At 40.0% G+C, this 25,460-nt stretch overlaps 1 protein-coding gene across 8 annotated transcripts in view; it reads right to left on the bottom strand.

The window, feature by feature from the left end:
* Positions 1–1,012: 1,012 nt before the first annotated feature.
* Positions 1,013–25,460, bottom strand: part of LOC103343431 (putative disease resistance RPP13-like protein 1) — a 73,049-nt gene continuing 48,601 nt past the window's right edge. For 2 of the 8 annotated variants that reach the window (XR_016126949.1, XR_016126948.1), the window contains 6 exons: positions 4,291–4,372; positions 3,610–3,857; positions 3,347–3,477; positions 2,855–3,019; positions 2,194–2,315; positions 1,013–2,103 (listed from right to left, as the gene is read on the bottom strand). Coding sequence is in view for 6 of the 8 variants with exons in the window: in XM_089052169.1 (XP_088908295.1) it covers positions 6,943–10,554; positions 10,952–11,233 (3,894 nt within the window). In the remaining 2 variants the exon portion in view is untranslated. Of the gene's footprint in view, positions 2,104–2,193; positions 2,316–2,854; positions 3,020–3,346; positions 3,478–3,609; positions 3,858–4,290; positions 4,645–5,618; positions 5,789–6,421; positions 6,582–6,932; positions 10,555–10,951; positions 11,488–25,460 lie in introns of those variants that run through there. The other 6 variants (XM_089052169.1, XM_089052168.1, XM_089052170.1 and 3 more) reach the window with 6 other exon arrangements.

Raw genomic sequence — 25,460 nt, 5'->3', positions numbered from 1 at the left:
GAAGGATTCATAGACAAAGGCCAACAAACTGGCTGCATATGGCATTGTTTGGTAGACGGGTCAAAAGTGGTCGCACGGTTTGAAAGATATTTCTAAAAAATTAAAAAAATAGAGTCAGGCCCATTAGCACTTGTTGGTCTCGGAAAAACCATCCTTCTCACGACTGGGCCTCTTTGAAGGAATAAATAAAAAGGCCCAAGGTCAAGAAAGTCAGACCTCTATTTCACACTACACGTCAGAAATTGATAAGCGTGTTTTCTGAACCCACGAGGGAGGCCGAAAGAGATTATCACATTTAATGGCAAATTGACTTCTTACTCACCCAGCAAGAAAGCAAGTCGTACTGAAGCCCCCAAAACCAGAAGATCAAAATTGCCAGCCAGGTTTTCAAGTACAAGAAGTCAAATCAAGAAAACTCCACAAGGGAAACCGGCGGTCCTTGCCAGAAATCCTCCATCATTCCCTCTATGAACTGGTTAGGATCAACGAACTAACAGCTGACCTTGAACCACAAGCCAAAGGTCTTGTCGCAGTTTCTATCATTACAAGTTCATCCCCCTCTATAAATAATAGGGGTCTAGTTTAGAGAAAAAGGCCTCTCTCTCCAAAATCAGACGAAACGTCTTCAAAAACACTCTCAAGATAATAATCTGCCTACTTTGTCGTTAAGATATCCAGTCGACGAATCCTGTGATTATCTCTCGTAGCTCTGCCATGTCTATGGTATGATTTTCTTTTAACATGTATGTTGTTTCAATTCATGTAATCTCTGGACTGAATTGAGAAATCTCTAGCCCCTTTATCTTCGCTCTGTGGCTTGAATTTAAGGATAAATTAATAGATTAACCAAAGAATCTCCTGTTGTTTAATTTGAAGTTCTAGGTAATATATAAATTGCAGAAGACTCTCCGCAGTAAAATCTTAATTAATCGTCTAATAAAACAAGCTTTGAATAATTTTAATACTTAAAATTGGATTTCCGCCTTCCTATTCTTTGAAGAGCCAGAAAAACTGATATTCGAGCCCAAAAAGGGATAGGGGCCTGAATGATATAGTAAAGAAAAGGACAGGGAGTTGAGTTGGGCTCGAACATTACATTACCAGGCTCAATTTAATCATTAATTTAGTCTGAAAACGAGAAAAACATTGAAACAGGTTAATAAAGCCCAGGCAGGGTCTTTACTAATCACGAACTTGGTCTTACTTTGTTGCCCGTTCAATTATTGCTCATACTTGCCAGGGTAATATGCACAAAGAGAAGAATGTCGAAGTCCTCTTAATCGAGGCATAAAAAAGAATCAATTCAGGCCAGCACCCCTCTAGAGCACAATGGCTTGGTAAGGAGTCCAGAACATAAGGCGCAAGATCCTCCAGTATCGATCATTCATCTCCACACCAGATCTATTGGGCTGGTTATAAATCCAATAGTGGCACGCCTACGCTACGACAGTAATCAGTATCAAGAAGAAGTGACAGATAGGGCCTTGATCGGACTCGTCTGCTTCTGATGAACTGATTCAACTTTCAATTTTGTCCAGAAATTGAAAGAGTTCTCTCTGCGAGTTAAGAAGCACCATCCGATCGGGGCATTGGTGTTGATCCAACTACTCTTCCTCGTCCCTCAGAGCTGAATTGACCCCTGTGGTTAGTAAAAGGACGAGAGACGGAAAAAAGGACCAACAGGCATTACATAGAAAGTAACTTTTAACAACATCATCATCCGATAAAGTTTTCTTGCAAGAAAACCAAACGAAGACGTGTCCCCCCAGGGTTTAACATCAGTTTATCTTGTTTGAGATGAAGAATTCTTCGTCAACACAAAGAAAGCTTTTCCATGTGGTCAGATCAGATGACGCCCCACCAAACACAAATGAACCAGCTGCAGGACAAGATAGCTCCGATCAAAGAGCTAATAGAAAGCATATTATTATGATAACTATGAGATTATTTTTTTTCTATTTTTGGGTGTTGTTTGTGTGGGGTCGTTCCGAGCAACGGTCTAGTGCTAAGAATATAAACAAAGGTGCCAACTCCAAATAAAAAAAAAAAAACTTCTCTTTTTTGATTTCACTAAGGTCAATTGGCAAACCTCTCCACAATCACCTGCAAGATCATGTGACGATGGTCAGTAATGAGTAATCCTGTAAGCTTCACAATACAAGCAACATAGATTGTGAGAGAGTGGAGCAATACCTTGGAGAGATCCCAGCCCTATGTTTTCTGCTACAGCTTTCATTCTTTCTCGAAATCTTCAACTTCATCTCATCAAAGCAAGCATTTCTTGAGTTTGTTGGAAGATGATAAGGTCATTCTACCTTAAAAGAGCATGCAATATGCTTTAGTTTTCTTCCATTAGCAGCAGTTACATTGAAATCTCAAATTGGGTCAAGTTGGGGTAGTTCCCGTTGGGAATCTTACGCAGAGAGTCTAGAGATACAATGAAGAAAACAATTCTAATGAAATGGAACTGTAGTTCGGAAGTGAAAGGCACAGATAAGGATCAACAGACTTTTACCTTCATGTGTTTTCTCATACTTTTGTTCCCCGTCTGATTTTGAAAAGCCAAGTCTAATAGCTATACAATGAGGATTTCAACTCGATTGCTTTCCATTTTTATGCATATCTCAGCTCAATAAGATACTCTTAAGTTCAAGACATTAAGAATTGGATTGTTAAATTCATCTTAGGCTATGAACAAACAAAGTTCTCTAGTTAACCCCAACTCATGTAGCTTCTGAAAACTAATGTCCAACCAACAAGTATGTGTATACATTTTCATCCATCTCAAATTAAATTCATAAATGACGTTTTCAAGTTATTACCTACAGAAAGGAATTTTATGATGAAAGATTACCTAATCATAAATGACGTCTTCACCACGTTGTCCAAATGCTGGTCTGTTGCTAGAGCGCCACCTGGAGAAGATTTCCTTCCCCTTTGTTTGCCACAATTTGTTTGTAGAAAAACAAAAATCTATAGACAACAGTAAACTCTCCTCGGGCAGTGACATGAAAGAAACCTGCAAATGAGAACTGTTTATGAGAAGGCATGTTATTGTGCAGAGTGACTAATAACTCAGCATTTGAGACTAGACAGACATAAGTTGTGATCAGCATGCTCTTGGATACCGATAAGGACCAGCCCCAGTGAGAAACAAAGTGACAGACTTATCAAAATTTACCAAGTTTAATACCAATAAAATCAAATTTGCAATTCAAGGCAAGATTCTTTTTTACAGAAAAAGAAAATGCTAATGAACTATTGCTGTTGTTCCATTTTGAGCAAGTAACGTTTTAGAGTCCTTCAGAAGTTAAAGGCGCAGAGAAAGAACACAGACAAGCCTTACCGTCATTTGTTTTCTCCCACTCTGTTACAGATCAAATTTTGAAAAGCCTGCTTCCTCTAATAGCTTTTTAATATGGATGTTTACTTGAGTGCCTTCACTTCCCGTGCATACCTCAGCTCAACAAGATGCTCCTAAATCCAAAGGAGAAATTAATTCTACTGCCTTTAATTAAATCTAATTATTGCAGCTCATAAAAATAAATCTAACAAATGATAATCCATTTATTAGACAAGATAAACATGGAATAATGACAAGGGACCTACTTGATGCTATGTGCCTGACTTTGACTTGAGAGTGAAATGTCGAAAAGCAAAAACTTTGTTCGATAACGAGCTCATATCATATGATCACTTCTTGCCCTATGAAGATGCAAGGAATGTGAGATATCTTAGCCCAATCTTCTCCCCTATTATTCTCATACCTTCACTCCAGGGCAGAACAACTGGAGATGCTCAGAAAAGAAAGAGTCTTGTGGCAGGAATTGGAGACTCAGACAGCCATAAATATGTATCTGTTAAAGAGAAGTGAGTTCAAGGGACCGTGTGAATTCTCAAATTTCAGATGAATGGCATATTATTATGGTAACTACGAGATTGGTTTTTTCATTTTTTGGGGGTTGTTTGTGGGGTGGTTCGGAGCAACGGTCTAGTGCTAAGAATATAAAGGTGCCTACTTTCAAATATCAAAACCCAAACTTTTTTCCTTTTTCGATTTCAACTCGATTGCTTTCCATTTTCATGCATATCTCAGCCCAACAGGATACTCCTAAGTTCAAGACATTAAGAATTGGATCGTTAGATTCATCTTAGAATATGAAGAAACTAATTTCTCTAGTTAACCCCAACTTGTGTAGCTTCTGAAAACTAATTTCCAACCAACAAGTATGTACAAGAAAATAGATATGAAAGAGACTAGTTGATACGCTAAAAAGTTTCTTAACCTACCTGAAAAGTTTTTGTATTGGAAATGGCATCGTATCAAATAGGAACATGAACAGGAGCTTTGTCTCTAGTAACGAGAACAGACCTGGGCATCCATCATATATTTCTAATTCTTCAAGAGATAAGTAGTCCATGTTACGAGTAGTAGTGGCCCTTTCATGATGTAGAACCCCACACCCGAACGACAAGCTAAGTCTTTCAAGCAAGTAAGATGAGAAGGCAAGCTTCCTCTTAGCTTCAGACACTTTGTCTAAAGTCAGCTCCTTGAGATGAGGAAAAGCTGGACACCGGCCTTCTGGTCTTCATTCCTCCCACTCTAGCAAATGAGTCAATTAGATGAGAAGGCATGGATGTTATCTATTACAACAATGGGGAAGCAAAATAAATAAGGACACTATTAATAATAATATTGATAGTTTAATAAAAAAATATATATAAAAAAAAATATAAAATAATATAATTTCACTTGACAACAGCACCCAAGAAGCCTTTGCATCTATAAAAATTATCATGTAAAGGGACTAGCCAGGAACAAAACATGAATAGTGAAATTAATTGTGCGTCAAAGGTTCCACAAAGTTGAAGATTTTGGTGTGGCTTGTGGCTCACAAGAGGGTGAATACGTGTGATTTGCTGCATAAAGGAGACCTAATTCCTATATTTCTTCAAGTTGGTTCATTTTGTGTAAGATGAAAAGGGAGAGTGCCGTCCAATTGTTTGTTTATTGCCCAGCTACGTTGCACCGATATGGATACGGGTATGGTGATACGATACGATACGATACGCTGATACGGATGTATTATTTGAGGGATGCCAGTATCTCAAATTTGAGGGATGTATTATTCAGGAAGGCTGGAGTGAGTTGGCTAACATCAGAAGGGAAGGAATAGGAGGGTATTCGACAATTATAAGGGGTTGGGGATGGAAGGGCTTCTGAATAGGGTGTGGCTCCTATCTTCACCTTGAGCATTGGTTTATTCACAATTCAGGGATGGAAGGCAGCTCAAGGATAATTTCTTTGTTAAAGCTCTTATAGTTGTATTTCTCTTAAGATCAGCTCTGTTCCTGTTCTGTGGTGGACGAGTACTTGTTCACTTCTGTGGTATTTTACTATCTTTTCTCAATAAACAAATGTTTCTTCTAAATAAACAAGTCATTACTGAAGTGTGCAAGACCAAGCATGGAGTTTCCTCAACATTGTCTGTCCTAGAACTTGAGCTCTCACAGGTTATTCACACATATGTACACATTTTCATCCATCTCAAAGGAAACTCATAAATGACGTTTTCAAGTTATTACGTAGGGAAAGGAATTTTATGATGAAAGATTACCTAATCATGAATGGACATGTGATGCTTGTTATGTTAGATTGAGAACATTTCCTTGCTAGAGCTCCACCTGGAGAACATTTCCTTCCCCTTCTTTGCCGCAATTTGTTTGTAGAAAAACAAAAATCCATATACAATGGTAAACTCTCCTCGGGCAGTGACTTGAAAGAAACCTGCAAAAGAAGAAATGTTGACGAGAAGACTTGTCATCCTGAAGAGTGACTAATAACTCAGCATTTGGGACTTCAGACAGACATAAGTTGTGATCAGCATGCTCTACTTGGATACCGATAATGACCACCCCAGCGAGAAACAAAGTGACAAAATCAGAATTTATCAAGTATAGTAAATAAAATAAAATTTGCAATTTAAGGCAAGATTCTTTTCCAATATGTGTGATGTGGGGGATGAGGATCAGGCATAACTTAGAACAACCAAGACTTAACAGAGAAAAGGAGAGAGATGATAAACAAAGCTTAAACACTCCCTAAGAAAATTTTGTAATTGCTGAATGATCTTTCTGCTCAACCAAAGACCACCGGTTGATACTAAGAAAATATACATTAGTAAAGTGACAACGTTTATAACATACATGAAGTACCTGGAAAATTACAAAGATAAATTAATGACATGAACCTATTAAAATTCCCAATGAATGTGCCCCTCGGGCACTGGAACAATATGAATGATAAATATCATGCTCACATCTTCAACAAGATGACAGCAATAATATACTGCCGGTTTTATCTAACTTAAGCTCACAGGTTATCCATAGACATTGAAACATTTTTATTATGACAGAGTACCTAAAAATGTGGGACATTTGATGCCTATCTGTAGGAATGTGTCAATCCAGATATTCCAGGTGAACCTTTCCGCCTCCCCTTGTTGTGACAAATGTTTTTGTAGAAAAACAAAAGTCTATGAACTTTGCAAATGAAAAGCTTTCCAAGAGAAGGTGCTGTCCTGCAAAAAAGAGTATTAATTATTCAGCATTTGACACTTACTATAGGATATAAGTTGCGAAGAAATTGAGTAAATAGAAGGAGAGAATTTACTGGGCAAAATAATAATAGAAATTGGATCGAGTTTTGTGTGTTTTTCTGGAAAATAAGTCTGATCAGAAAATATCATAAGACCAGTAAGCAGCAGTGACAATGTAATTCACAAAAAGCTGGGAATGCATGCAATTAGAAATGAGATGAAATATCAATGGAGAACAAAAAACACAAAAATGTGTATTTCGGTTTATTTGAATTTCAGTTTTTGTATTGAATTGGAAGAAAAGCAGTTAAAGCAGTTATTTGAAGTACATACCTTGTTTGTTTTATTCTCGTAAGATGACTTCATCATTTATCTCGATGCATGGAATGTGAGATATGCTGGCCCAATGATCTTTCTTATTCTGATACCTTTTCTCCAGGCCGGAACATTTGTAGATTCTCAAATAAGAAAGAGATGGCGGCAGACCCTCTTCTGGCAGGAATTGGAGACTCGGACAGTCATAAATATATAGCTCTTGAAGAGAAGTGAGGTGTTGAAGTGCCTCTCTTGGCAAGAATTCCAGACTTTTGCAACTAAAAATGGATAGACTTCGAAGAACAGTAAGGTGTGCAAGTCCCTTTCCATCCAAACATTTCAGAGTTGAAAGTTCCTCGATGAAGAGAGTGTGAAGAGTGGTAGGGAGCAGCTGTTGCTTGAGCAACGTCTCCAAGATTTCATCACTTCCCCTGCCACCAATAATAAGGTATTTAAGGGAGACAAGTGCTTGCAAACCCCAGTTACAGTAGTCTCCCACTGATGAAGATGAAGCCCTCAGTCTCTCACAATTCTCAATACTAAAATGTTGGAGGTTGGGAGGCAAAACCCCATCTTCTGCAATTGACTCCAGATCTGGAAGATTCTTTATAATCAAATATCGAAGGGCTGTGAGTGTGTGAATGCATTCAGGTAATGACCTCAACTTGTTGCATCTATTAACTTGCAGCGAAGCCAGTTTGGGAGTGGGCAATCCTCCCTGGGGAAAACACACCAGATTTGGACAGCCTGAGATAGTCAATCTATTGAGATGACTGAGATTCTCATCAACTCCTTCTTCTTCAATCAAGGATAGTGATTCCAAGTTCTCACAATTCCCAATATTAAGCGACATCAATTTGGGAAAAATGCCCAATGGGAAGGACCTCAATGAATCACAGCTATTCTCTAAACTCAAATAGCGGAGCGATGTTAATTGAACCAACGTCTGAGGTAGGAATTCTAATCTCCTACACCTGTGTATCTGAAGTGAAGTCAACGAAGTGGGTAGGCCATCTTCAGGGAACGACGATAGGGTTGGACAATTCGAGAGACTCAAACTTTGAAGACGATTGATGTTGGGCAAGCACTGTATGTCATTAAAACGTCCAATGTAAAGTCGGGATAGGAGCTTTGTCTCTAGTAATGATAACAGACCTGTTTGGCATCCATCTTCTATTTCCAATTCTTCAAGACAATTGTAGTTGCGACTAGTACTAGTACTAGTAGTAGCAGTGGCCCTTTGATCATGTAAAACCCCACACCCTTTCACGCTAAGCTTCTTCAAGCAAGGCAGATCACAAGGCAGGCTTCCTTTTAGCTTTGGACACTTTTCTAGAATCAGCTCCTGGAGACGAGGAAAGTCTGGACCTCCACTTACACTCGATACCCATTCCTCCCACTCTGGCATCTCCTCAAACTCCAGCTTCTCCAGTGATTGAAATGACTGAAATGGCTGACCATACAACTCAGGACCTAACGTCCTAAGAAATTTCATCCCACATATGAAGAGCTCCTTAAGAGCAGGTAGCTGTCCAAGCGGTGGCAACTCGAAGCAATAATGACAGCCTACAAGGCGCATAACTTTTATTTTATTGAAGGCAGAGTCTCCCAACCAGTTTGGGAAGCTGGTCCCGCCATAAAGTTTGACGGTCAATTTCTCCAAATTCATGCAAGGTTGGAGCTTGTCAAGTACATCTCTCACCTTTTCGGAATGATCGGCATCTTCGGAGACCCATGCCAACTCTAACTCCTTGAGATCTTGTTTGTTCTTCAAATTAGCTTGCAAGGCATCCCTACCATCAAACACATTATTAAGCTTCAAAATTGAAAGCTTTCCTCCAAGATGGGACAACTCCCCCAATTCGCCAATAGTCGACCCAGTAGATTTCCCCACAACAAAAGTAGTCAATGTTCTCAAACTTTTTAGTCTACCCATTTGCACCGGCATCTCTTCAATTTGAGTTCCACTACAATCAAGATGCCTCAAGTTAATCAATTTTCTCATGTCAGTAGGCAATTCAAAAAGAGACCAACAACCTGCCAATAGTAATGTTTGTAGACTATAGAGAGTGCAAACTGTGACAGGTAACCTTTCGATTCCAGTATTAGAGAGATCCAAGTAGCGCAAATGAATGAGTTTACCAATAGAATTAGGTAACTCAACAATATTACCATATTCTGACAACGTTAGCACTCGTAAACATGTTAATTTTGGCAATAACTCATGTAAAACCCTTTTACTTATATAATTTTCATAACATTCTCTTCTAAGAGGTAGGAAGGTTCGCAAATGCTTAACCTCATATAATGGCTCAAATTTCACAACACAATCAAATTGCCCTCTAGCAAACGACAAATGCCGAACTCTTTTCAAAACTTCATGTGATTCGCCCCCTTCCCATCTCAAACAGGATTCCTTTGACACAAACATAGCTAAGTCATTAATGAGATCATGCATTGTGAAATGTGATTTCCCATTTCTTGATCTTTGAAAAAATGATCGTGACAATAAGTCATCAAAATATTTCTTAGTGAGCTCTTCCATTCTTTTCTCACTCTCAGCTTGTGGAATTAAACTTTCTGCCACCCATAGTAGAACTATATCTTCCTTTTGGAATTCATAGCCCTTCGGAAAAATTGAGCAATAAGCAAAACATCGTTTTAAATGAGTTGGGAGATAATGGTAACTCAATCTTAGAGCTGGAATTGTATTACATTTTTCAGGAGGCAGCTCCCAAATATTGCTATTTAGTATGCTATTCCATTCCTCATAATTTGTGTTGAAACGCAAGAGGCCTCCAAGTGTTTCTGCAGCTAAAGGTAAACCATTGCACTTAGTAGCAATTTTCTTACCAACTTCTTCCAGATCTAGACGTGCACTCGAGTTTCCATTTTCAAAGGCATGTTTTGAAAGTAACAACCAACAATCCTCATCGGACAGCTGTTCCAAAAAGTGAATTGGAACGGTGCGTATGCGAGCTGCAACACTTTCGTTACGTGTTGTCACAATGACCCAACTTCCACTTGCCCCGGATGCAAAAGGACGTTGCAAGACACTCAAATCACCATAGTTCTCATTCCAAAGGTCATCCAACACAAATAAAAATTTCTTGCCCTTTATTTGTTGTCCTAGCTCAACTTGAAGAAAACTCAGGTCTTTATTATCGTAAGCTTTTGAATTGACTGACTCAAGTAGGGTTTTAGTTACCCTAGTAACATCAAAATCTTCCGAAACATAAGCCCAAGTTCTAAGATTAAAATGCTCTCTCACTTTGTCATCATTATAAAGGAGCTGAGCGAGGGTTGTCTTGCCAACCCCGCCCATTCCCACTATGGTGATGACAGATACATCCTTGTTGCTTGCTTCATCAGATAACAAGAGGTTCATCAGTTTTTCTTTATCTCCATCCCTACCGTACACACAAGATTCATCCACCAAGGAAGTTGTTGGAGTTCTTTGTGAAATCTTCCCCCCAACAACACCTTCTCTCAGCCCAAGGAATTCCCTTTGCTTTGCAAGGTGCTCTAACCTTTCAAGCAACTTATGTATCCTACCCTTCATGCCTTGATAATTATGATTAAGAAAAGTAGGGAGGAAGTTCCGCACCTTATTCGTGATGGTTTGAAATTCAGCTTCCACCTTGCCATGGGCGGAACTAGGTAGAGGGCTACCATGGGCTCTAGCCCAGGTAGCCTTTTTATAAAATTAAAATATATTACATATATTTTAATGTTATTCATTCCATAAACCCTTAGTAGCCCACTCAAATGTAGTTTTGTAATCCATTGTCTACTCAATTTTTGTAGGCATATAATCATATTTAATTTGTTTGCTCAATTAATAAAATAATCTCTTAATAAACACTCATGATTTTAACTCTCAACCTTTTACTATTTTATCTCAATATGTACTTTAATATATTTCTAGAAAAACTATAGAAACAGTAAGTATCCAAACAAAAATTGGTCCTTAGATTTTAAGCTAAACAACTTTAATTAGTCCACCCATTGAAAAATTCCTGGTTCCGCCCTTGCACCTTGCATCGCAAAACTTTAGCATTGATCTCATCCAGAAGGTCATCCGCATCAAAGACACCATCTTGAAGCTTATTGAGCCACTCCTTCACGTAGCTGTTCAGGAATTGCTTCTCCTCCGCGTCATTAAGCACCGCATTAAGGCTCAACAACGTTATCTCCAGTTTCTTCACAAGCGACTCTAGTTTCTTTCTCCGGAACAAGTCGATGAACTCGCGGGAACCAATCTTGTCAAACAGCACCTGCACGGAAGCTGAGAGAATAGCCTCTCCAACCAAAGCCATGTTTCGATTATTTGCAAAGGATTTGGACCAAGTATGATTTGTGGGTAGTTTTGAAGGCTAATGAGAACTTGAGTTAGGATTTGTGGTGCTCTCAGTGCCATAGATCACTTTGAATCTATGGCTCTCAATAAACACTGAAAATGAATCCCAACAACCTGTACAACCGGTGAAAGAAGAAAGAGAAAATGCAAACCCAAAAAGCTGACAGCCAACATGGGTTGATTTAATGTATACGAATAGAAATTAAAAGAAAATTAAAATAATAATAATAGGCATTAAAAAATTTGTTCCATGTTTTCTTCCACTAATCTCAGTTTTATTATTTCTCTATTACTCACACCAGTAACTAGCATATGTGAATGATTTCTATAAATAAAAAACCAAATATTTTAGTAAAATATAAAAATATTAGGTATGACCAAAATCAGGAAAAATAATAGAATGATCTAACGTTTCAAATATTTATTTATTTGTGGTTATGTTAAATTTCAATTTTAAGTAATTATGATAACATCTTGATTACCATTTATAAAATATATATCTCGTTCATTGACAATTTTGTGTGCATAAAATACATAAAAATATATATAAATGTTATTCCACCAAATATTAAAATCTAAGAATATAGATTTTTATAAAATTGATTCTTAATTTAAAGTATAGTCTATATTTGCATATAATATAACATATTATTGCTAAGCAAAAGAACACTATCATACACAAGCACATGATCATATAAATACTTCTTTGCAAAATCAACCAATTACTCATCGAATTTTTTTCTTCATGTCTTCAATGCGATTTCTTTTTAATTTTTTTTGTTTTGTGTTTAAAATATGTATATATAATAAAAATAATCAAATATAATAATTCTGTATTAATAATATAGAATTATAAATAAATATTAAATGAAATATATATATAAATATATTATACCTTAATTTTTTTACAGAGAAAAGGACCCATAATACAATGCTAAGGTAAGAGTAGACATTGAAGAAGTAAAATTGGGTCCTTAGGCTTGTAAACACAAGAGTTTACATCATTAAGGACTACTTTTACACTGTCATGGACATATGCATTCCAAAAGCTTGTAAAATCATATCCTTAAGTTTGTACATTACAATATTTGGTTTCGCATTTACAAGACTTTGCACCTCCGTTACAACATTAAGGTGAATCCTAATCCATAACATTGTAATACTTATTTACAAAGAAAATGATCCCCTTTACAACATTAAGGTAAATGTAGACCTTAAAGAAGTAATTGTGAAACTTATTCTTGTAAACACTAGGCTTTATAGTATTAAGGACCCATTTATAATTACTTGGACGTCAAAGTTCCATGAACTTATAAAGTATATCCATAAACTTGTAATATCATAATTTACAATAGAAAGGACATCTCTTACAATATTAAGACAGGGGTGGACCTTGAACATGTAAACTTGGTCCTTATTCTTGTAAACACAACGGTTTACGACAATAAGGACTCATATTACAATGGGATGGATGTAAACGTTCCATAAACTTACAAAATAGATCCCTAATCTGGTATAGTACAAGATTTAGGTTCCCATGTACGTGTTTCTGCACCATAATTACAAAGTTAAGTTTCCTTATACTCCATAATCTTATAATACTATAATTTACATTAGAAAAGATCTATCTTACAATGTTAAGGTAAGGATGGACATTGGAGAAGTAATTGTCAAACTTATTCTTGTAAACACAACGGTTTACAACATTAAGGACCAATTTTACAATTACTTGGACTTATAAAGTGTATTCCTAAACTCATAATATCGTAATTTACAATAGAAAGGTGTTGAGGCCCAAAAATCCACGGCTTGGCCCAAATGAATTCTTGGCCCAGCGCAATACCTTATTGAGAAAAAACCTGACTTGGAGCACACAAAAATCCACCATGCACGAGTCACACTCCACGCGTCATGCCAAATAAATAATCCGTCATGCTAGGAATCGAGATTAAGATTATAAATTGCATTATCTTTGCAAATCCATGCTAATTATCCCGTCAAGCATAATAATTAAAAGCATGCCAAGCGATATGTCATGCCAATGATTGAAATAATATTATAAAATACAAGCCCATGCTAAACTAAGCACCATGTCCCTCTTCAAGGATGATAAAATTGAAGCACGCCAAGCGACATGCCATGCCAAGCAAGGAATTATTATTCCGCACCCAACCACGCTACAAGCCTAAGCAGGCCCAAGCCGCTCAAATACCCGGGGCTTGCTTGAGTGGGTTGTGATATGGACGGTAAGGAATCAACATGAGGCCCATTGATGGGCCGAGAAATGGAAAGTCTCGGGTTGCTTAGGAGCCTCGGGACTCAAGCCCATTTCTTAGGCCCAAACATATGGGTGAGCACAAGAGGGAAAAGAAATAGCCCAAATAGCCCCAAATAGCCTATTGACTCCAAAGCCCAATGTTTAACAAAATAGTCCACTTATTTAATGAACCACCTTGGCCCATGCAAAACTCTACAATAAGCCACAAAAAACCTCAGCCCTTGCTATAAAAATAAAAAAATAGAAGTCACGAAGAGAAGGTTAGAGGGTTCATTGAACAAAGCTGCTGGAGGTTCTAGCACATGGTGGGAGCAAGTTCCAAGCAAGAAACATTCAAGGAACTAAGGGATATTAGCCTGCGAGCTGCCAGAAGCACCCTTCGAACCAACATATTTATCCCAACTCCTTTTCCCATCAAACTTGGCCATGGAAAAAAGAGAAGAAAACAATAAAAGAGATGACTGAGAATAGAAGTCTGCCATTGAGACAGCTGCGGGAAAAAGGGGCCTTGAGCTTCAAAAACTCTGATCTTGTACAAATAGATAGAAGAGATTTCATCAAAATGGGAAAAGTCATGGGAGGAGATAGAAATTAGGGAAAATCTTAGCCAACATGGGTAAAAGCCATTGGGGTTTCTTGAAAATTGGTGGTTTCCAGTGGCTATAAATTAAGGCTTCTCCTACCTAACAAATCCAACTCATATCTAGAGAGCAAGCTTCCTCTTTTCCTTGCAAAAACCCAGCAACCTTGTGCACTATTCACATTTCTTCTGCATTCTTCTCTTCTCGCATGAGCATCTATCAAGCTGCCGGAAGAACTCTGTTCTCTATGCCCTTTTTCTTAGCCAAATCGCTCACAAAACTTCCCCTTTCTTACCCTAACACTTCCTTTTCCCTCAAAGCAAGCCTAAATTTCCTCTTAGTGCTAAACTCATGTTGATTTTGCTTCCATGCCACATGCCTCTCATGCCAAGCTCAAAATTTTATCTGTAAGCATGCATAAATTATCTGTAAGTTATTGTTATTTTAGTCGGTGAAGGTAACCAAGATGCTTCCTAAGGCTCTACTGCGTTTCGAAGCATTTTTGGGGCTTAATTTTCGATCTTAGACACAAGGGACAATTTCTTCAGTTTCCTCCTTACAGCAGACAAGCCCATTTGTAGCTGCCGGAAGAAAAAAGCTTCTACATAAATTAGCGACTCTGCTGGGAATTAGGCCATTATCTTCACCAATGCTTCCAAAGAAGAAGACCAAAAGCAACAACATGACCTCCCAAGACAACAAGCCTCATCTAGAGAAAAAGAACGTGCAAGTGAGGGAGCTTTCACCCTTACAGACCTCGTTGCAGCCATCCATGTTATGGGGGAAACCCAGAAGGAGATGGCAAACACAATCAAGGAGTTGAAAAGTTCTGTTGCTAAGCGAAGCAAAGAAAATGAAAGACTTCCACAAGAGTCTGTTGTTGCCGGAAAGAGGTCTAAACAAAAGGGACCATCTTTTGTCACCCAAGAAGATGTCATTGCCATGCTGGAAAAGGAACTGAGTCGAAGCCAAGAAGATTGGAAGTACCTTCCTCAGCCACCGTATTCATCAAGCTTACTCCAGCAGCCATATCCTAAGGGCTACGAAGCACCAAACTTTATTCTCTTTGATGGAAGGAAGGGGAGCCCGAAGGAACATGTCAATCACTTCATCGATGATTTGGGACTACATGCTGGTGATTATGGTCTCCGACTTAGGGAATTTTCAAAAAGCCTTACCGATCGTGCTTACACATGGTATACGACGTTGACACCAGGCTCTATATACTCTTGGGAAGATCTGGCAAGGTGTTCTGTAAGAAGTATTTCCAGCATGAAGAAAGAGTCACCACCACTCAACTCAACAACACTCGTCAAAAATATGGCGAGAATCCCGTGGACTTCGTGCGCAGGTTCTGGGACCTGGCATTGGATTGCTACGATGAGAAAGACGAAGAGGCGCTTGTCGAAATTTGCATCAGCAATATCATGGCAGATTACAGAGTTTATTTGGAGAATATTGGCATCAACCAATTTCCGTGGCTGCTGGAAGCAGTGAGGAAAACAAGTATTTCAGTCAAACTAAATGGGCAGGAAGCTTGGAAGAGTGAAGAGAAAGAACGCCACTCGGGGCTTCATTTAATTAGCAAGATTATCGAGAGACAGCTGCCTTAACCTCTCATAAGAGCAGCAAATCACTCTTTGATTAGTTGGGTTATGAGTCGCATGCAAGTAGAGCAGCAGCTGTGGCTTTGTTAAATATTTCTACAGAGCATGGCAGCCTAGTACAACACATGCCAAATATATGCCAACATAAGCCACAAGCTTTCATGCTAGTGCAAGTCATGCACACTCCTTGGCCCTTTCATACTTGGGGGCTTAATTTGATAGGGGTATTTATCAATGCAAAATGGCTCAAAGCCTTACTACTAAGTTGCTTTTGCACATATCCTTTTGTTTTTGGCTTTTCAAATTTATTTCAAAGATGAACTCCTTTTGTGTTTTCACCATATGCTTTCACAACTTTTGTAGAATGCACCACCATTATGGCATGCCAAGGTCTAAGATGATATATGCAATGAGAATGGAGTATTTTGGAGAAAGAAAAAAGCCTCTAGAATTCTTTCCTTGCTGTTATCTTCTTCTGTTTTGCAAATCATGTTTAAAAAAAAAAAAAATAGACAAGCAAACTTTTCTTTACAAAAGCACGCCACTTAGCAGTAAGACATGCCAAGCAAAGTCACTTGGATGGGGTCCGGGGCCATCAACAAGCAGCATGCCTAAGCAAAATAATATGGGGCATGCATTCTTGAGCTGCTGGAACAATAAACCATTGTTCCCTCTTGATAAGCAACCTGAATATGCAAGACATCTGGGAATTTTATAAAACCTTGGCAAAAACCATGCACATACTAGTCTGGCATTTTTTTTTAGGCATGCCAAGAAGGTGTTTTTCAGGCCCAGTGGTCAGACAAAATTTTGGCAACATATACCTTGTTTTTAAGGATATCCAACTTGTCAGAGAATCTCCAGTAGTTCATAAAAACAAATTTTGCCAACCAAGCAATATATATATATATATATATAAGACATGCAGATTACAACATGCCTCAAGCATTCAGAAATTAATACAAGCTCCAGTGATTCAACAGTGTCCAAAAGAGAAATAAAAAGAAGGGGGAGCTGCTAGAAGTGTGGAGAGGTGGCATGTGTCGATGTGACTAGGAAATGAGGAGTAGAAGGCAGCACTGCTGGAAGCTGTGGAGAGGTGCCGGCAGTTGTGTCGGATGTGCTTAGGGAAGGAGGAGTAGGAGGCAGCACTGCTGGAAGGCGTAAGGCAGTGTCGGCAGCTACGCTGGACATCCCAAGAGGAGGAGTAGGAAGTGTATCCTCCGCGACTTGTGAGATGCTCTCAACCTAAAAAAAAAAAAAAGGGAAGGTCATGCTATGAAGGAAAATCATCCCAGCCCTTACAATATTTGAAGAGAGTGTATGTGTTGGGGTGCTGTGAAAGAAAACATCAGATCACATAAGGAAGGCCTTGTGGAAGTAGAAAAAAAAAATGCAGAGGCAATAGGGCAAACACTTTTGTGATCCTATAAAAAAATTGGCAGCATGTACCTTGCACCTACCACAACCTAACCTGTTAAAATCTCAAGCAACTCATGCATTTCAACCAAGAAAAGTGTACAAAACAAGCTGGAAATCATTATCTCAATGCAATCTAAACCTCAACAATTCATGCATTTCATTATTTCCAACCAAGCAAAGTGTACAAAACAAGCTGGAAATCATTATCTCAATGCAATCAACCTCAACAATTCATGCATTTCAATATTTCCAACCAAGCAAAGCGTACAAAACAGGCCAAAGCTTAATATCTCAAGCATTCAACATCAAAAGTTCTGACAGAAAATATGCAACAATGCTATGTTTCAACTTTCCAACAACACGAGTTTTAGGCTCTCCAAAAAAAAGAGGGGCACAACTCAAGCTCAAATGTAGCCAACTATGCTGCAGATCAATACATCTTGCGGTTTCAAAAGGAAAAGCTACTACGCACCCAGCCAGCCAGCCCCTCACAACGAAGAAATGCAACCTGAAAAGGCGAAGTAAGGACATGTGTTATAGAAGGCTGGTGCTGGAAGATATGCCCTTTCTATTAAAAGAAATATATATATATATATATATTACGGTGCAAAGAAGGAGAATCGGGTGCCTCAACTAGATCACGGTGCATGACTAAAACAGAATAGAAGAAGTGCTTTGAGATGATCCTTTCGATGTTTCCACCATGCACCAAGCGCCATTCTCAGTCGCTCATTTGTCAAGGAGAAGGTCTCGTAGCTTACGACACTGGCTCTCCAATTCGTGTTCCTTAAGGCTTAACGCATTAACAACAACTCTTGCTTAAGGGGATCATGCATACATCTTCATGCTACAAGTAGTTCGTGCTCTAAAAATAGTGTGTGCTATAACTTCTTCTAAGTATTCAGCGGGAAGTCCACGCAAAATCCTAATAAGACACACGCTCAAGCCCTTCCAAAGACACTGCAGTAAGGTAAAAAAAACGATGTTTCCTTTACAACCTTCAATCATCCGCAAAACATCTTTGGTAGTTGGGTCTGTCAACTCGTGATCGAACCACTCTGGCTAGCCCTTAGTGATGTTGCAAGGGTATTGAAAATAAAAAAATTAAATAAATAAAATCAAGTAGCCGCCGGAAACATGCATTTTCTCTATACAGCACCTGGAAATGAGAGTAGCCTCCAAAGCTTACCTAGTCCCTAAGATCAAGTTTTGGCAAGTGTTTCTAAGCTATGAAGGTAGTCGTCCATGTTTCAACCCATCGTGCAAGGGGAAATAAGCCACCACTAATCACAGAAGTCATTATAACTTATTACGTGAATTCCTGCAAGAATTGCCAACAAAGAATATGCTGCAAAAGGGAAAAGCATCTCTGTGTTAAAGCCAAGAAATCTCCACACTAGCATGCAAGCCATATGAACTTTACAAGTCAAGCAAAGCAAGCTATCTCATGCCAAGTGAAATGCATAAACAAAAAAATTTGAAGCATCATGCAATCTATTACTCGAGCTTATGATAAGCAAAGTTCTCATTCCGTGCTCAATCAATCATTCTAGCAAACCCTTTCACAAAGCAAGTGCTACAAACTAGACACCACTTACCTCCTAGTAACCTTTTTCACAAAAACAAAAAAAATCCCTATGAGCACGGCATTCTTGCAGACCCATCATGCACATGTTTATATCTATTCCTATAAAGCCAAAAAATAAATAGTTATCAATGTCCAAGCTCTGAAAAAGAAAACCAATGGTGCTTTCCTCAAGCTTTCAACAGCCTCTAACCCTATGTATTAATCATGCAGTTACAAGCATGCGCTCGTGATGCATATAGTTCAATAAAAAAGGAGTTCAAGCCAATATGCAATTTATGACCCAAGTTTGGGACAAACAAAGTTCTCATCTTGTGAATCAATAAGCATGCCAAGAAAATTCTCTCTCAAAACAAAAATCAAGCATTGCAAGACATGCATCCTATCAATTTCTACTTCTCACGGCCAAGAACAAACTCTACAATTAATCAAGCATATGTTCGCAAGGGGAGTAAGCCTAGGCCAAACACCAGTCTATCCTTATTCCTCAAATACTCAAATTGGCAGAGTCACTTACCGAAAGACTAAAACAGAAGCCCAAAAAAAATACAAGTTAGAAGGCTGGAAGATTCGAGGGTTCCAGCAGCAAAACGTCAAAGCTTCCAAAGACTCACCTTCCCCGCTTGTGCCAGAGACGTATACACCTACATAGAAAAAAAGCATCATGCAAAATTTAGCCTTTTCACTAGCTCAAAAAAGGGCCACCACATGATAAAAAGGGGGAAGAAAAATGGAGAAAAGAAAAGGATGCAATCTACACCAACGATTTATTCGCACAAAGTTCACACTCTTCCGGCAGCGTGCAAAAAGAAAGAAATCAAAAGGCGGAATAATCCCAAAATCTGACGCAAACTCTTCCTTGCTAAACGATTACTCCAACAAAAAATAGGATGGGTCAAAATGAGTGGATGCTTGGCTGCCAAAACAAATAGCAAAACTCATGGGTATGAGGAACCCAACAAATCCCTTAATAGATTCAAGAAATTGCAAGAGAAAAAGGGCATACCTTGTTAATCCCTTCAAATGATAGCCTCAGATGCACCAAGAAAGAACGAATTGGGAATTTTGCATGAAAATTCTGCACAGAGACAGTCTTTTCAGCAACAGCAAGTTTAATTTATTCAGACAGAAGATGATGGAGTTGGATTCGCTCGAACTCCCTTCCAAATGCTAAAAACGGGTGGCTGTTGCCTGATCTCACGCTCTCTCTCTCTCTCTCTCTCTCTCTCTCTCTCTCTCTCTCTCTCTCTCTCTCTCTCTTTCTCTCACTTTGAATTCGTTGGAGGAAGAAAGAGGAAAAATAAGATGAAGGTGATGGGGAAAGGATTACTCAAGGTACGCATAAAGAAGAAGGAGAAGAAGGAAGAAATAATAAAGGAGGAAGTTGGTATCTGGGAAACCACAAATGGCTGCTGGAGCTTTTGGATCGGGTTTAATTATTCAGCCCATTCCAGCACTTACCCATGGCCCTAATAATTAAGAGGGCTAATGTTGAGGCCCAAAAAATCCACGGCTTGGCCCAAATGAATTCTTGGCCCAGCGCAATACCTTATTGAGAAAAAACCCGACTTGGAGCACACAAAAATCCACCATGCACGAGTCACACTCCACGCGCCATGCCAAATAAATAATCCGTCATGCTAGGAATCGAGATTAAGATTATAAAATGCATTATCTTTGCAAATCCATGCTAATTATCCCGTCAAGCATAATAATTAAAAGCATGCCAAGCGATATGCCATGCCAAGGATTGAAATAATATTATAAAATACAAGCCCATGCTAAACTAATCATCGTGTCCCTCTTCAAGGATGATAAAATTGAAGCGCCTCAAGCGACATGCCATGCCAAGCAAGGAATTATTATTTCACACCCAACCACGCTACAAGCCTAAGCGGGCCCAAGCTGCTCAAATACCCGGGGCTTGCTTGAGTAGGTTGTGGTATGGACGGTAAGGAATCAACATGAGGCCCATTGATGGGCCGAGAAATGGAAAGTCTCGGGTTACTTGGGAGCCTTGGGACTCAAGTCCATTTCTTAGGCCCAAACATGTGGGTGAGCACAAGAGGGAAAAGAAATAGCCCAAATAGCCCAAATAGCCCCAAATAGCCTGTTGACTCAAAAGCCCAATGTTTAACAAAATAGCCCACTTATTTAATGAACCACCTTGGCCCATGCAAAACTCTACAATAAGCCACAAAAAACCTCAGCCCTTGCTAAAAAAAAAAATAGAACTCATGAAGAGAGGGTCAGAGGGTTCATTGAACAAAGCTGCTGGAGGTTCCAGCACATGGTGGGAGCAAGTTCCAAGCAAGAAACATTCAAGGAACCAAGGGACATTAGCCTGTGAGCTGCCAGAAGCACCCTTCGAACCAACATATTTATCCCAACTCCTTTTCCCATCAGATTTGGCCATGGAAAAAAGAGAAGAAAGCAATAAAAGAGATGGTTGGGAATGGAAGTCTGCCATTGAGACAGCTGCGGGAAAAAGGGGCCTTGAGCTTCAAAAACTCTGATCTGGTGCAAATAGATAGAAGAGATTTAATCAAAATGGGAAAAGCCGTGGGAGGATATAGAAAGGAGGGAAAAGCTTAGCCAAAATGGGTAGAAGCCATTAGGGTTTCTTGAAAATTGGTGGTTTCCAGCGGCTATAAATTGAGGCTTCTCCTACCTAACAAATCCAACTCACATCTGGAGAGCAAACTTCCTCTCTTCCTTGCAAAAAACCCAGCAACCTCGTGCAATATTCACCTTTCTTCTCCATTCTTCTCTTCTCGCAGACAGAGCATTTGTTGCTGCCGGAAGAACTCTGTTTTCTATGCCATCTTTCTTAGCCAAATCTCTCACAAAACTTCCCCTTTCTTACCTAACACTTCCTTTGCCCTCAAAGCAAGCCTAAATTTCCTCTTAGTGCTAAACTCATGTTAATTTTGCTTCCATGCCACATGTCTCTCATGCCAAGCTCAAAATTTTATCTGTAAGCATGCATAAATTGTCTGTAAGTTCCTGTTGTTTTAGTCGGTGAAGGTAACCAAGATGCTTCCTAAAGCTCTACTGCCTTTCGAAGCATTTTTGGGGCTTAATTTTCGATCTCGCACATTGTGGGACGATTTCTTCAGTTTCCTCCTTACGGCAGCCCAGCCCATTTGTAGCTGTCAGAAGAAAAAGCCCCTACAAAAGGATATCCATTACAATATTAAGGCAAGGGTGGACCCTGGAGATGTAAACTTGGTCCTTATTCTTGTAAACTCAACGTTTTACAACAATAAGGGCTCGTATTACAATGGTTTGAATGTAAACGTTTCATATACTTATAAAATGGATCCTTAATATGGTATATTACAATATTTGGGTTCCCATTTATGCGTTTTTGCACAATAATGACAACGTTAAGGTTCCTTATAATCCATGATCTTATAATACTATAATTTACATTAGAAAGGATCTCTCTTACAATGTTAAGGTAAGGATGGACCTTGGAGAAGTAAATGTAGTCCTTATTCTTGTAAACACAATGATTTACAATATTAAAGACTCCTTTTACAATTACTTGGACGTCAAAGTTCCATAAACTTATAAAGTGTTTTCATAACCTTGTAATATCGTAATTTACAATAGAAAGGATATCCATTACAATATTAAGGCAATGGTAGACCTTGGAGATGTAAACTTGGTCCTTATTCTTGTAAACTCAACGGTTTACAACAATAAGGGATCATATTACAATGTTTTGGACGCAAAAATTCCATAAACTTATAAAGGCCTTAGAGAAATTTGAACATGTTTCACGTACTATATATGCATTTACGACTCTGGAGATGAACTCACTTTGCATTTGCGAGAGAAGCGAGAGCTCTGTTGAGGCGATTTTTGACCAGTGTTAACGGCAATCAAGGCGATTCCCTGCGTAGGAAACGGCAACAAAGGAGATTTCCGACCAAGGCGATCGGTAGTCGAGAATCATAACAACACGAGATAAGGTACTGTTCTGCACCCTCTTCTAATATAATTGTATGTCGCACGTCCTTCCTTGACATGAACATAGGGTTCCGTTCGGTAGTCTAGTCGCCATAGGTAGCGATGTAGGAATCGGTAGTCTAACTCTTCTGCATGGGCCTTAGTTTCCTTTTATCTATTTTGTAGATGTCTGATAGCGAGTCACCGTTCGAGAGTGAGCCCAATGCTTTCGAGGGGGAGTCATTAGACGGTCTGTTCGATTCAAATAGTGAGGCTGTAAGCCTCGATGCTGAGGACGGAGAAGATACCGATGTTGAGATACTCGGTGAAGGCCCAAGCTCCGTTCCTACCCACGGCATCGGAAGGGGCTTATGACCCAAAGCACCCCATGCCATTGGCTGTGGTATACTGTGACGGCAAGTATGTTGGCGGTGACCAGCACTATGAGTTCCAGATGGAGGACTCTCGGGTGCCGGAGGATCCTACCGGTTACCAATCGGTAGCCCCTACTTCCGGTCGTGGAGAGACTACCGTTGGACCCTCTCCTCGCCCTAGGGTGTCGGTAGTATACCCTAGCAATCCTAGGGTACCCGTAGGAGTGCCGAATGAGCATTTGTTCGGTGTCGATTACTTGGAGCCGAACAAGATAATTCAACGGGAGATATGTAACACCCCGACCCCAAATTTATCCCATGTTTTAATTTATTTAAGTGGAATTAAGAATTTACCCGTGGGATAGAGGTATTTTAGTCATTTTCTTATCCGGAAGGAATTTGAAAATTTCAGTTGTACCGTTGCGTAGAGCACGGTGAGATGAGTCCGTAGACACGTAGTGGGCTCGAATCGGAGTTGTAACAAGAGAGATACGATCAAATGAAGCTCAGTGGCATAATCGTAAATATTTGAAAAATGGATTTTTGGTTAAAAGACGGAATTGCCCCCGTCTCTCTCTCTCTCTCTCTGCGCTCTCTCTCTCTCCTCGGACGGCTGAACAGCCGCCACGCTTTGGCCGGCCGTGCTCTCGCCCAGCCACCAAAGTCGACGGCCGGTGCCAAAATGACCGCCGTCCTCTTCCTACCCCAGCCGGCCTCCCGCCACCACCGTGATTTCACGGAAACGAGGAGAAAAGCTCTTTGACAGAAATGTCGCCGGCTTCGTTCTCCGTCGTTCGGCCGCCATTTTTGGCAATCAAGGTATGGAAATTCATCCCTTCTGCATGATCTAGCTGATGGTTGGGTAGGATTTCATAAATTTTGAGGCTAAGTAGCTCGATCTACGAATTGAAATTCGGTCGGTTTTAGGGTCGAGATTCCGGCCACCTCCGGTCAGTTTTTGGGGTATGTCCAAGAACAAAAGTGACTCCAAATTAGGTGTATTACCTAGGGTAGGAGTCTTGGCTCACGATTTGGAAGTTTTTCGGCGATGCGATATCGCGACACCCACGCGTGTGGCAGCGCGTGGGCACCTGTAGCTGAGGGCATTTTTGTCCCATTGTGATCCCCTCGATGTCATGAGCGCGTAGGTATGCTCGGATCTCATTTTGGATACCGTTAGAGTTCCGAACGGATATCGCATATCGCGTATTTTTGGGTTCGCTAGGTTTGGACCGTTGGATGGTCCTCAAGTTATAATATGTTGATCTAGGTATTACCAGGATCGTGTAGGATTTGACGGATCGTAAAATGGAGTCCCGGATACTCCGAAAATGCCAACCCTACGGTTAGGGTTTTAGTGACCGTCCGATCGTGCGATCGTGAGCTATCCGACCTTCCGATCTGGACCAAACTTGCAGGACGTGTGTCCTAGATTTTGTAGAACCTATAGGAACTTTCGGATCATAATTTGGAGGTCGTGGGCCCCGCGGGCCTGTTTGACCAAGTTTGGGTAGTTTGACCCTGGGTTGACCGCTAGACTTTTGTTGTTGTTCTATCATCCCAAGAGGGTTAGAATGACCTTAGTGACAGGTCTTGAGCGTTGTTGAGTTAAATGGTTTATATGCGAATTTAGAATATTATTATATGATTTAAATTGCGGAATTATCAGATGCTATACCAGGGTTGAGGTTTGTATAGGAGTAGAAATTATATGTTATATATTTAATTGTGTGAATGTATAAAGGTAATAAAGCGATCGAATGTTAGTTTACAGTGCTATACGCACTACCCCACGTACCCCCCCATATTGTGATCATGTTGAGGCCTTTAAACCCGTGTGGCTGGTGAGAATGTAGCAAGGCCAAAGTGAACAGTATAATGGCTGGTGAGAATGTAGCCAGCCAAAGTGAATAAAGATGAGGGCTGGTGAGAATGTAGCCGTGCCCAGCAGGAGGTTGCACGCGCCTTTGGATTAGCCGGCGTGTTGACCTCATACGTGGCCGGGTGCGTCCCGACGATGAGAGGAGATTTGATTGTGTGAGGGCTGGTGAGAATGTAGCCGGCCAAGTGTGAGGTCGCACACGCCTTTGGATTAGCCAACAGTGTTGATGCGGACCCCATACGTGGCCGGGTGCGCCCCGGACGATGAGGGGAGATATGATTGTGTGAGGGCTGGTGAGAATGTAGCTGCACCTGCAGGAGGTCGCACACGCCTTTGGATTAGCCGGCGTGTTGATGCACTCCCATACGTGGCGGGTGCGCCCGACGATGAGGGGAGATATGATTGTGTGAGGGGTGAGAATGTAGCCGTGCCCAGCAGTGAGGTGGCACGATCTTTGGATTAGCCGGCGTGTTGACCCATACGTGGCGGGTGCGCCCCGA

The sequence above is a fragment of the Prunus mume genome, linkage group LG5 (genome assembly GCF_029339155.1).
Source record: "Prunus mume cultivar Tortuosa linkage group LG5, ASM2933915v1, whole genome shotgun sequence".
NCBI lineage: Eukaryota > Viridiplantae > Streptophyta > Magnoliopsida > Rosales > Rosaceae > Prunus > Prunus mume.
The sequence above is the reverse complement of the archived record's forward strand: the minus strand, read 5'-3'. Positions and strand labels throughout refer to the sequence as shown.